Raw genomic sequence first — 13,334 nt, 5'->3', positions numbered from 1 at the left:
AAGAAACCAGAATACTAAAGATGACTCAGACAGTCTCATTTTATCCATCCTGGTGAGGTCCACATAGTCATTATGAAATTCAAATTAAACCCACAATAAGGTATCAGTAGGCCCCCCTCACAGTGGCTAAATGCACTCACATACCCTATAATACCAAGTATTGGTGAAGATGTGAGCATCCAGAACTCCCATACATCTCTGGTGGGGATGCAAAATGAGAATACCTCTTTAGAAACAGCCTGGTGGCTTTTTATAAATATATTTTATTATATTCAACCAAGTAATCCTACTCATAGGTATTTACCCAAGAGAAATAAAAACCTATGTTCACGTGGATGTTTATAGAGGTTTTATTCATTATCACGCAGAACTGGAAACAACTTACATGTCCTTCAACTGGTGAATAAATAAAAAAATCAGAGCACATCCACAAAATGGAATACCACTCAGCAATTTAAGAAAAAGGAATACGTACAGATACTCAACAACATGGGTGAATCTCAAATGCATGATTGTAAGTAAAAGAAGCCAAAATCAAAAGACGATCTACTGTATAAACCCAATTACATAAAATCTAGAAAAGGCAAAACAGGAGAGAGAAAGAAATCAGACTGGTCTGCTAGTGATTTGGGGTGGAAGAATGGTTGAAAACAAAAAGGCCATCAGGGACGCCTGGGTGGTTCAGTGGTTTAGTGCCTGCCTTTGGCCCAGGGCATGGTCCCAGAGTCCCAGGATCGAATCCCACATTGGGCTTCCTGCATGGAGCCTGCTTCTCCCTTTGCCTGTGTCTCTGCCTCTCTCTCTCTCTCTCTCTCTCTCTGTCTCTCATGAATAAATAAATAAAATCTTTAAAAAACAAAAAAGCCATCAGAAGAAATATTGTGGGGTGACAGTTCTCTATCTTAATTATGGTAGTAGCACAAATGCATACCCTTGTCAAAACTCATAGAACTTCATATCAAAAAGGGAAAATTCTACTATACATAAATTATACCTCAATAAAAAAATGTGGAAAAAATGCATGGTGGGAAGAGCCTGGGCTTTAAAGAACAACAACAACTATATATATATATATATATATACACACACACACACATTTATATATTTATTTATTTATTTATTGGAGTTCGATTTGCCAACATATAGCATAACACCCACTGCTCATCCCATCAAGTGCCCCCCTCAGTGCTGGTCACCCAGTCTCCCCATCCCCCTGCCCACTACCCCTTGTTTGTTTCCCAGAGTTAGGAGTCTCTCATGTTCTGTTTCCCTCACTGATATTTCCCACTCATTTTCTCTCCTTTCCCCTTTATTCTACTTCACTAATTTTTATATTCCCCAAATGAATGAGACCATATAATGTTTGTCCTTTTCCGATTGACTTACTACACTCAGCATAATACCCTCCAGTTCCATCCACATTGAAACAAATGGTGGGTATTTGTCATTTCTAATGGTTGAGTAATATTCCATTGTATACAGAGACCACAGCTTCTTTATCCATTTTTCTTTCAATGGACACCGAGGCTCCTTCTACAGTTTGGCTATTGTGGACTTTGCTGCTATAAACCTTGGAGTGCAGGTGTCCTGCCATTTCACTGCATCTGTATCTTTGAGGTAAATCCCCAGCAGTGCAATTGCTGGGTCACAGGGTAGCTCTATTTTTAACTCTTTGAGGAACCTCCAGTTTTCCAGAGTGGCTGTACCAGTTCACATTCCCACCAACAGTGCAAGAGGGTTCCCCTTTCTCCACATCCTCTCCAACATTTGTTGTTTCCTGTCTTGCTCATTTTCATCATTCTCACTAGTGTGAGGTGGTATCTCATTGTGGTTTTGATTTGTATTTCCCTAATGAGCCTGGGCTTTTTATTCAAATATACATTGGCTGGTTAAAGCATAGCTCTACCATTTTACTATCTGTGTGATCTGACCCAAGTTACTAAATTCTCTGCATATCTGTACTCTCACAGGCACGAGAGGGGGTGACACCTACCACAAAGAGATATGGCAAAAGTATATGAATCATTAAGGTTATGCGAACCAATACTATGGCCACTAGCCACACATGGCTACTCACCACTTGAAATGTGGCCAGTGGAACCAAGGAACTGAAGTTTAGCTATATTTTATTTGAACCAATTTGAACTTCAGTTGAAAAACTGATACCCAATTCTTTATTGGCAAACTTTTAAGTATGTTTGGAATAACCTGGGTATGTGAATCTACCTTTCTACCACAAATTTTATGAAATGTAAATACTGATGGAGTATTTCTGATGAAAATTTAGCATATGAATCGAGAGATGTGGGATGTGTAAAATAAACCCAGAATTTTGTAGATTTAGTATGGAAAAATATAAAATACCTCATTAGTAATTTTTCAAATGGAGCATATACTAAAATGATAATATTTTAGATATTTTGGTTAAATAAAAAATATTATAATTAATTTCCCCTGTTTCTTTTACTTTCAACACTGTGAGTGATAGAATATTTAGCAGTGCATCTACAGCTTGCATTATATATTTATTCAATGACACCAATCTAAGGCATTACCTGATATGCTGCTATTATTATAATGAGGTGTGAGTTGGATGCTTAATATCCAGGAAAATATTGAAGAATATGCATCCAATCAACAGCTCAGAGCATGTTTCTATAATATAACTGAGGGTGTTGGAAAATATATTAGTTTCTTGATTTATCAGTGGAAAGCAATGAAGAAGAAATGTAGTTTGGAGTTAGTGATGTGAGGAAACCACAACACAGCTCTACGTGAAAAGAGTATCACAGAATAATGGTGAAAACACATTAACAGATTATATTCATTGTCATCACCAAACTGGTTTTGATGGAAAGGGCTCTGATACCTTAATAGAGAGATTATTATTCGGCGGCCTGCAAGAATTATTTTCTCACCTTATTATGTAATTACAGCCCTGACAATATTGTACTTGGAAGCAGAGATTAAAGAAGAATGAGAAGAAACTCTCAACAACAGGCCAGGAAACAATGTCTCTGCTTTATTCAGTTTTAGGGAGTTCAGAGAGGGTGGATTCCTACCCATGGTTTCCAAGATCTTTTAGTGTCAAGACCTTCATGGTGAATTCTCAAGTAAGTTTTCTATTTTCTTTGTCCTTTCTCATGGTCAAGAAGAAGCTTGAGAGGGACCACATGCAAGATGGAGTGATACAGTACTAAGTAGATTTAAGTGGCTGTGCTCATCCCAAGCCACCTCACATCTGTGTTATGTAAAGGTATCTCTGATATTTCAGACAAGGCTAAACAGGTGTAATACCCTATCACATCATAATATAAAGTTATATATTAACTTGGGATAGGAGATTGCATCATGCATCCAAGTATCATTTCTAGGTATTAGATGTAGGGGAAGGACAGATAGAAATGTTAGCCCACCAAATAAATGCCCAACTCTTCAATCTAGCTCTTTTTTACTACCTTTGCAATATTAATCCCCACTGTTCTGCAAAATAATTCAACATTCCATGAAAGTGGGCATTTACTCATCAGACTCTGGTTCTCATTTTATGCTGGGATTCCACCAGACATGCCTTTCTCCCAGACTCCAATAATTTATCTTTTAAGCCAGGTCATCTCCAAGTCTCTCCAAATTCCTCAAGTTAGAATTAACCTTCCTCTCTAGTGATTCTACAACATGGAAAATCACAGTTTTAATACAAGTTAGTTTGTGATCCCTAACTACCCTAATAGGGTCACATATCTTTCCAGTAGATTATGAGTCTCAGGCACCAGCTTCATCTCATCAAACAAAATATAGTTTATGAGACTGTATTAATTTAGTTGAATTGAAAATGTGAAAGCTTACTACTTTTCCCAGCTGCATTACTCAAGGGCATTCAGAGTCCAGAAAAATTATAGTCTCTTTGTTAACTGGCCATATGGTACACAATCTCAGTTTCTATGAGAGTCTCTAGTGAAGGAGGTTAAAAACTAATGACCCCTAGAGACCAATTAAATTCAGCTTTATCTCCAAATCACAGAATGCAACTCCAGGTGCAAAACAGCATCACCCTCTGTTAAAACCTTCAATATGGTCATGGTCTAGATAGTGTCAGGATACAATTTATTTTCTTGGTATTAAATGCCTTCTAGAATCTGAACTCCAACCACCTATCAGGCACTCATTCTTGTACCTGTGAGCATCTATTCTATGCAATTAGATTGGCTAGCTCATGGCCTTACAAATCTATACTATCCATCTAGTTCTTGACTCATGCCAGTCATAAAATATGGAATATCTTCCAGTTCTTCCTCCCTAGGGAAAAAAGACTTACGATCAGATTGGTAACATTGCAAAAAGGAACTGGGCATATACAGCACATCTGAATGTTCACTATTTTAGGGATCTACCTGCAAAGATCACATTCTCTGTACCTCATGGCAGTGGTGCATCCAGTTCTGGCAGGCAGTATTAGCAAGTTCACTTGCTCCTACATAACTTTTAAAAGCAATCAAACTGATATTTGACTTCCATTTGTCTCACCCTTTGTCTCAACTGACTCCAGTCTGGGCAGGTAAAAAAAAAAAAAACAAAAACAAAACCTTTGTTCACTGACTTCCTCCAAGTCTGACAAACTAGACTGAAAACTTCCTGAGGGTAAGAATCAGTATCTCTCTTGTCTTCCTCATGGGCTTTAACATAAAGCAGGGGCACCATGAACCTTGATAAAAATTAAACGGAGAACAACCTCAATAGAACTGGCTTTAGAGAAGTTGCTTTGCCTGGTATCTCTCTTCTCTATAGATAAGATGAACGTCATGCATTATTTTTTCTCCCAAAAAGAATGAAAATGCAAGACTGACTTCAGTAAGACAAAAAGAAATACATACACTTAGGCACATTCTTCATTTCGATCCATGCATGCTCCACTTCAGAGTGTCTCACTGTTCACAATGACCAAAGTACTCTTTATTACAAAAGGAACAGCACAGTGCCAAACTCACCCACCTTATCAATAGGATCAGAGACAAAGGGATTTCTCAGTTGAAAGGTCATCTGCAGCAATGTCTATCCTGCCCTACTAAGGTCTGGCCACAGGAGAATGAATAATCCTCTTATCTCTACAGCCTCATTTATAGGAACCTGGTTGCAATGGCCTCAGTCTTAGGAACATTTCATCCAAACCTTCCCACCAGAGGTGACTTACTCCCCAATAACAAACTGTATTTCTGCCTCCAGGTATGATCAGATACATGGAAATGTAAGCTTCCCAAAGCCCTTTACACATCTTAATCATCAGTTTTTGTAATTCTAAAAAAACAAAACAAACAAACAAGCAAAGAAAACTGGGCTATTTCCCAAACTGAGGCCTTGTTGTTACAGGAATACGCATTTGTCAACAACTTCCTAGGAAATCACAGTATTTCTCTTGATTTGTTTTACATCCAGGGCCATTCACTTCTCTCTATCTTTTTGAATGTGCTTCTGTTCACCCCAGACCTTTGTGTGGCAATCCTACCTTATAACATAACTAGAATCTTACATGTTTCCAGCACCCTCAGTAACTTAGATACCAGTGTGGGGATGCTAGAACTCTGATGGGCACTGCTCAGAAGAGACCACTGTAAAGCAGAAGCCCCTACATGGATCCCTCAGTTTTGAAAGCCACTCTCACTCCTCAAAGATGATACTTGTAATGGAGCAGCTCACCCATACCATCTGAAGCTACCACTCATGGCAGACAACTCTTCCCTCCAAGAATGAATGATCTCAAACAGCGTAGCAGGTATAGGTTTGACCACCAGTCACTAGTGAATGCTGGATAATGAAATACACCCCTTTACTTGAATCAATCCATCATACCAAGGTGAGTGCAGTGGCCAGGACAATTAGAGGTCATACACTGCCACTAGAGATATAAAAAAGGACCATGGCCAGTTTTTCTCTAATCCCTATGTGGAGTCACTTGGTTTCCCAGATAAATTATTCTTGAACTGGCGATCACATTGAAAAACAAAACCTCAACAGAACTGAAAACTCAGGAAGATGATCATATTAAACAACTCAACATAGATCAAGGTCAGTTCTTCACCAGGCACATATGTTGGCATCTCGTGGCATCTTAGGGAAACTCTCATCCTTAGCAATGATAGTCACTTTTCTTTCCCTGTAAAATTTGTTCATAAAATGTAATTTCCCAAATAATTTAAGGTATACAAATAGATACATACCTCCACACAGGGTCCATAGAGTTGAATAAAGGGACTTAAGCAAGCCCATGTAGGTCAAATACCTGTGCATCTGGCTTGTAATCATGCTCATACACAAAAGAGCATCAGCTTCAGCTACCATTTGTTCAAGTTTGCTGAGTCAACCACCACACTAGATGCTTTTTATACATTATCTCTCATTCTCACAAGCATCTCATTAGGTAAATATTTTTACAGGTGAGGAGATTAAGGCACAGGAAGGTTAAGTTCCTTGCCTGAAGTCACACAATCGCTAAAGGGTATAGCCATCATCTGAACCCAGGACTGGCTGACTGCAATGCTTGTGTTTATTCCATTAAAACTCGTGGGAAAAAAAAAAAAAAAAGGCAGTTCCAGGTGCAGGATCATCTTGGCTACATACCTCATACAATTCAATAATAATGTTTCCCATTAGACCTCGGCTACTCTTAATGTTCTCCATGGCCAAGGTGAAGTAGATGCCACGCGTGTCTGAGATGTACAGATTGTACGTGTCATTCTGGTTCCATTCTTGAACGGCTGCAAACACTTGGTTCTCATCGGTACTGATGATGTGCATGTCCTATAAGAAGATGGAAAACCTGTAAGGCAGCAGATCTCCATATCTCTCTGCCCATTGGGACCCAGAGTAATTACCATGACTCATGAATGGTTGGGAAAAAGCTTGAGTTATAGGCAATGTTAAACAATTCTGTGTCGGACCAAGGCTATAAATTAAGAGCTTCGTGATTTCTGTTCCTTGCTAAGTGACAGTAAGATGGGTGTAAGGGGCTTTGGTGGGTATCATTTTCCACGGCTTCAAGGGATTCATCCACTTTCATTTTTTATTTTTATACCTGAAAGTTAGTGTTAGTGCTAACGGAGACATACAGCCTTGCAAGAGGAAACTCGCACATGCAAAGACAGGGCTTATCCCTGGCTTTAGATCTTCATTCATATTTTCAAACTTTTTAGTGTAGTGGTTTTGAAACTTCTCTTTGGGATCTTCAGAGTCATGGAGATTGCAAGAAGGGTGGCAGGGAGGCAGAGCCAATGGGTAGGGCTCTGGGCTTCCAACACTGTTTCAACCAGATCGGCACCATTTTAATTTGTTTTATCCTGGACTTCTGCATAATATTTGGGGAATAAAAGGTGAGGGAGGTTCTGCTGCTAATAAGATAATATTTGAAAATCATAGTTGCAGAAAGGACACTCAACCTGGAATTTAGTGTTCTGGGTCATAACAGAAACTCTGCTATAAGTTAGCTATATGGTGTGGAAGGTGTTTGTGTCCCTGAGTTTCAATTTTCTCACCAAAACACTGAAAAGATTGGGCTACCAATAAAAATAGCTGACATCGGAGCACCACTCTAAGTCATCTAAATGTACTATTTCAGTTAAAAATCCAAATAATTCTCCCACAGAGGTAGTATAATTTCCATTTTACTGAAGCATAAACTAAGGTATGCAGAGGTTTGCCAACTTGCTTCATGTTACATACCTAGTAAGTGACAGAAGCAGTAGAGCTCTAACTTAATTGTTAGCTTCTAACCATTTGGATACACAGCCTCCAGATTAGAAGCTGCAATCCTATGACCCATGAGACGAATATGAATCACAAATGCTTGGTCTGATCACAGCCTCTACTGAATACCTGCTGGTGTAGTCTTTTTTTTTTTTTTTTTTGGTGTAGTCTTTTAGACGAAGTCAGCACTCATGAAACTTCAGCCTCAAGCACCCAAAAGTTCTTATGATCTGCCTCTCACATATCAATGTGATAGGTGATGAACTTTCTAGTCCCTGAAGTCACTTTAGCTTGTATACCTGGACTAGAACATTTCCAAAATCAAATCTAACCAGTTCACAATTCAAAAAAGTTTACAAAAGCCAGTTTTCATATATGGCAAGGCACCATACAAAGATTATCACAAAATCTAGTTCTTGCCCAAGGAATTCACACTGTCAGGAGGAAATGACACAGATATAAACACTTGACATAATGGAAGTGTGGAGGCCAAGAAAAATTAAGGCCATTCCACCTCAAGTTTAGCATTAGCACAAGTACAGCCATGTTAGGTCCCTGGGAATAAGAACTGAACTTTACAGGGAAAACTGTGATTGTCCTAGGCAGGGAATCCCATATCGGAAAGACAATAAAGCTCAGAATGCCCTCGGCAGAGAATCCCATATCAGATCTTAAGAAACTCCCCCACCTTTGCCCCCATATTGGAATTGAAAAAATTCCTCCACCCCTTCTGAAGATCCCCTAGACCAGCCCATAAAAAACCCAGCTGTAACCCACTTCGGGGTCCAAGTCCCTGCTCTGCTGTATGGAATATACTTGGACCCACGCTCGAGCTTGTAAATAAACCCTCATGTACTTGCATCAGTGTTGGCTCCTTGGTGGTTTCTCGGATTCACAATCTTGGGCACAATAGAAGCAGTTAAAAAATGTATAACTAAACAGGTGTATATGCCAAGGAGTAATGGCATCCTGAGAAAGCAGGAGAGGACCCCTGTCACTGTGGTGGTAAGCACCCATACATAGTACGGGCATGGGGAATTAGAGTTGACAGTAAGTAAAGCACCAGGCTCTTACCTTGTTTAACCAACCTTTCCCAGAAATGATTTCAGCAATAAAAGGAGGTAGCAATGTCTATAATGTCACAACTATGGAGAGTTTCTCCAAGATGTTTTTAAAAAGGAGCAAGCTCATTCGATTTAGACAACGATGAGGTGGGAAAAGTGAGATGCGTTCTGGATCTTTTTATTGGAGGATCTGTCAAACCTTCAGTGTCTGGCCTTGAACTCCCTAGGTCGCCTTGACTAAGACCTCGCTAGCTCATTTGTGCTTACATACCTTATGGAATTACAGGTTCCTGCTGAGCTGCTTGAAAATGGAAATAAGGCTTCCTCTTAAAAACCCTGTGATGAAATTGTGTTGTGTTGGTGTGGAATGAAAGCCCAAGAACCCAGTAGGAGGGGAAATAGCAGCTGCAGGAAATACAGATTAAATTCACTTACCCTGTTAAAAATGCAATAGAAATGCCCGGCTTTTCCCAGATGTTTTGGTTATAAAAATGAATGAGCTAAGTTATTTTAGACTAAACTAATGTAAAAAAGTGGGAAAAAAAAACAATTTAAAACACTGGGGCATGGTCAGGATTAAATGCAGCCAGGTTTGCTGTGAGTGTATCTTAGTTGGGAGATGTGCTGGGGTATATCACCTGGTGCTCAGGTATTGCAGGCTCTGAGGGATGGAGTGCTCTTTAGCATCTAGGACTGGGAAGTTTGCTCCAGAGATTCTTAATTTCCCTAAATCACTTAACTAATAAATGATATCACTAAGATTTAAACCCAAGACTATCAGAATCAGGAAGCTAAACTCTGTTATCAGTGAGTGTATAACTCAATATGCACCAAAATGACCTGGAGATCATAGCATGCGGACTCCTATGTCCCACTGCCTGAGGTTCTGATTCTGTATGTCTGGTTGTGAAGCCTTGAACTCTACCATCCGAACCAGCCTTCCAGATAAGTCAGGTGCATGCAGTCTGGAAAATCACTCTTTGAAAAAGCTCTGAACTATGTGTCCTCTCTCCAGATAGATCTTATAGTTGAATAGGGATCTACCAATAATAACCAGAATATTAAGTTTTCAAGAACAAATAAAAGCATTATCAGTAATATTGGTCTAACAGGGATCTGAATGATAATAAAGTATATTTCTTAAATCCTGTGATCTCAATCTAACCTCTAAGCATGTGTCACCTCCTTCCTACAAAATTGAAGACATTCTTGCTACTCCTAAAAACAAGTAGGGCAAGATGTAAGTGGTGATGAAGAGAGAGAGCTTCAAGGGGGAAAAGCGGTAAGCCAGTTCTGATCGGGACTTTACTAAATGGGAATTTGGACAGCATCAGATATAACCACATTCTTGCCTTTATTTGGATAACAATTATAAATAACCCTTTAATTTGGAAGAATCATATTTGCCTTTCACAAACCTAAATGTGAGACTTCGTAGGTAAACAATGGTGAAAATACTTCCCCATGATTGAAGCATTTTTGTGTAATCTGGGCTAAATGTAACTTCATTCATTATAAAAATACATAGGTTATTCAGCACCTGCCATGTGCCAAGCATTATAATAGAAGTACAGAGAGGAACAAGAAATACAACCTGACCTCAAGCAGGTGCCTCATGGTGGTGGGGATATCATGCACTCTTGTCCTTCTGTGAACCTGACTAAAGTCTTCAGTACAGTACTGATAGGAATACAAAGGCTTATAGATGGGGGGCAGGGGAATCCATGGAGACATATGGAACTTGAGTGGCTTGAAAACAGTTTTTCCCTGAGGGAGGTGAGGACAGACAGTGGCCACACCATAAGGGGCTCCGCATGGCACACTTAAGTTTTACCCAGAAGGAGATACAAAATTGGCACAAGATTTTAAGCAGGAAAAAAGGAAAAATTAGCAATGACCAATGCAGAAATCTGGCTGGGGAAGACCAGCTTCATTGCAAGATCACATTTGTTGTGGAGGCAGCGTGAAGGTAGACTTAGTGGACAAGGAGGAAGGCTTATGAAGTGACTGCAATAATCTAAGTAGTGAAACATAAGAGCCTGAACAAAGGAAGCAGGTTTTCTATGAGAACTCTATGAAATGGATGGGTGAGATATGGAGGCAGAACCCACAGGGGGATAAAGGAAAAGGGAGTATCTTTAATATGCCTGATTTCTGACTTTCAAAATTCTCTGCTTCTTTTTAGTGTACACATATAATCATAATTAAACACCCATAGCTAAAAACTTGCATAATCATTTATTCTATGTCAGTCTCTCTCATTAGATGGTAAGTTCCCAGAGAGAAGACACTGTATCTTTCTTATTTATCACTTCACTTCTAGCACTTTCTAAGTATTTAGCACTTGGTAGATATCCAATAAAAGTTTTCATATGAATAAAGAGAGGGAGTAAGTAAACACAGGAGAAGGATGAAATTTTAGGGATATAATATAAAAACACCGAGCTCAGTTCTAGAGTTTTAAAATGGGATCTTTCAAGGGAGCTACTTCAAATAAGCAGTCCAGAGTTCAATCAATATGGGAGGAGGCTATGGACACAGGTGTCACCAATATGGAGAGAAGGGATGAAGTCACCTAGGAATCATGCAGAATGCCAGAACTTAGGATCATTAACATTTAAGGGTGGCAGGGGAAGAGGAACCAGAAAAAGAAATGAGAATAAAATATTCCAAAGAGAAGAGTATCAGGTATGGATTTTTTTCCAAGTGTCAAATGGAGAAATGTCTATTGCACTTGGCTGGAGATGGTCCCTGGTAACAATGGCTAGAGGATTTTTGGTGGAATAGTGGAAAGAGGGGAAAGCAGAAGATAGCTGGAACTAGGCTGAAGAGTAGATAGGAAGTGACAAAAGAAATTAGAATTACAGATAACAATTTAAGAAGTGCGGCTGTGACACAGCAAAGGATTAAATCAGTATTTGGGGCAATGTAAAAATTAAGGAAAATTGTCCTAAGGAAATTAAGGAAAAGGTTAATATCACTGTCATTATCATTATAATAAATTTTCTCAAGCATATTTCCCTCTTCTCCCCTTTATTATTCAAAATGGGATTAAACATATTCTACTGTCAACTAAAAGCAAACCTAGACTTAGGTAGGGAGAGCCTTTATTTGCAAAGACTATTGTGATAGGGAGAACACTCTAGCTGTCATTGCAATAGGAAGAACACTCTGGCTGCCGTATCTGCAAGCCCTCAGAGTAAAGTCAGAGAAGAACTACTTTTCACAGAGAAAGTAAAATAAGGCTAGAGACAACCTGGTGTGTGAGCAGGGTTAGCAGGTGGCAGGACAGGGGGCCATTGAACAGAAAACCGTCCTCCTTATAGTCAGGTGATTTTCAGAAAGCCTGTTAACAAGGGGTTGTTCTGAGTTCTAGTGCTGGCAAGAGTACCCAGTGCTCACATCTGCTCAAGACTGAATCAAAGTTAAGGGCTTGGGGGAAGGTGAAAAGCCAAACTAAGTCTGGTCAAGTCAAACGAGCCAGCATTTTGTCCAGGTTGGTCAGTGAGGGCAAAGAGTTCAGTTAACCATTTATGAGATAAAGAATGGGAATTTTATCTTGTCGAAGGCAGGCGTCTGCATCTTAGTAGGTGCATGGGAATGAGTGGTTTTTGCAGTGAGCCACATCCAGGAACACAAGAGTAGGGAGTGTTTCTTAAACCTTACATTCTCCAGAAGCTCAGGGCTTAGTATAGGTCAATGGTATTGTGATATCCATTTCACAGATAAGAAGACCTGAGCTCATGGGTAAGCAAGCGGAAGAGCTGGAAAGATAGCTCAGGACTTCTTGCTCAGAAGCTCCATTGCCTTTACGCCAGGCCGCCGGGGTCCCTGTCCTGTGCCTCTTTGCCCTCTGGTAGTGTGGGTGCCTTCCATGTCAACTGGACTCCCAGGGACTGGTTATGGAGGACTCCACACAAGGCTCCTAATAATGCCATTCATTATTGATGGTGTTCATTTCATTCTCTGCAAAACCCTCAAAGCCACGGAGTGCCCCAGGAGACTGTATTCTGAACAGACAGGCTGGGAGGAGGGAGAGGTGTGAGGGCAGTGATGACAGGGAGCTTCTCCTTGTTTTTGTTTTTAAGCACGACACCTAACAGCAATCGCAGCTCATAGAACAGCAACAACTTGCTTAAAAGCCATTTTCATTTTTAAACACTTCCACCCCCTCTGTCCTTACCTCCTCAGCCTAGGCTATGAAAATCTGAGCCAATGCTGGCTAATAAAGGGGATCAATAACCATCCAGCTATTTTCACAGCAGCCCTCATATTAATGAAGCTGCTCTGGATGAAGTTCTATAAAAGGGTCCACACGGATGGTACTCCACCATAATAAAGTGCCATGGGGTTGCTGATCATTAATGGAGTGTTCCAGGGTTGTGATCAATTCCAGGCTTCATTTGTCTCCACCTGCAGCCACACTGCCCAGGGGAGCAAACTGTTTGTTTTCCTCGGAAGGTTAAAAATACATAAAATATGCACATGATGCAGAGAAAGAATAGGATTTATGCTGGGAATATGGTTTAGAACATG

General features: G+C 39.9%; 1 protein-coding gene across 2 annotated transcripts in view; it reads right to left on the bottom strand.

The window, feature by feature from the left end:
• The window catches only part of SORCS3 (sortilin related VPS10 domain containing receptor 3), a 581,582-nt gene that overhangs the window by 92,308 nt on the left and 475,940 nt on the right, over nucleotides 1-13,334 (bottom strand). For both annotated transcript variants that reach the window (XM_025467140.3, XM_025467142.3), the window contains exon 9: nucleotides 6,613-6,792. In XM_025467140.3, the coding sequence (XP_025322925.3) occupies nucleotides 6,613-6,792 (180 nt within the window). The remainder of the gene's footprint in view (nucleotides 1-6,612; nucleotides 6,793-13,334) is intronic.

The sequence above is a fragment of the Canis lupus genome, chromosome 28 (genome assembly GCF_003254725.2).
Source record: "Canis lupus dingo isolate Sandy chromosome 28, ASM325472v2, whole genome shotgun sequence".
Lineage (NCBI taxonomy): Eukaryota > Metazoa > Chordata > Mammalia > Carnivora > Canidae > Canis > Canis lupus.
This window is presented reverse-complemented; position numbering and strand designations above follow the sequence as displayed.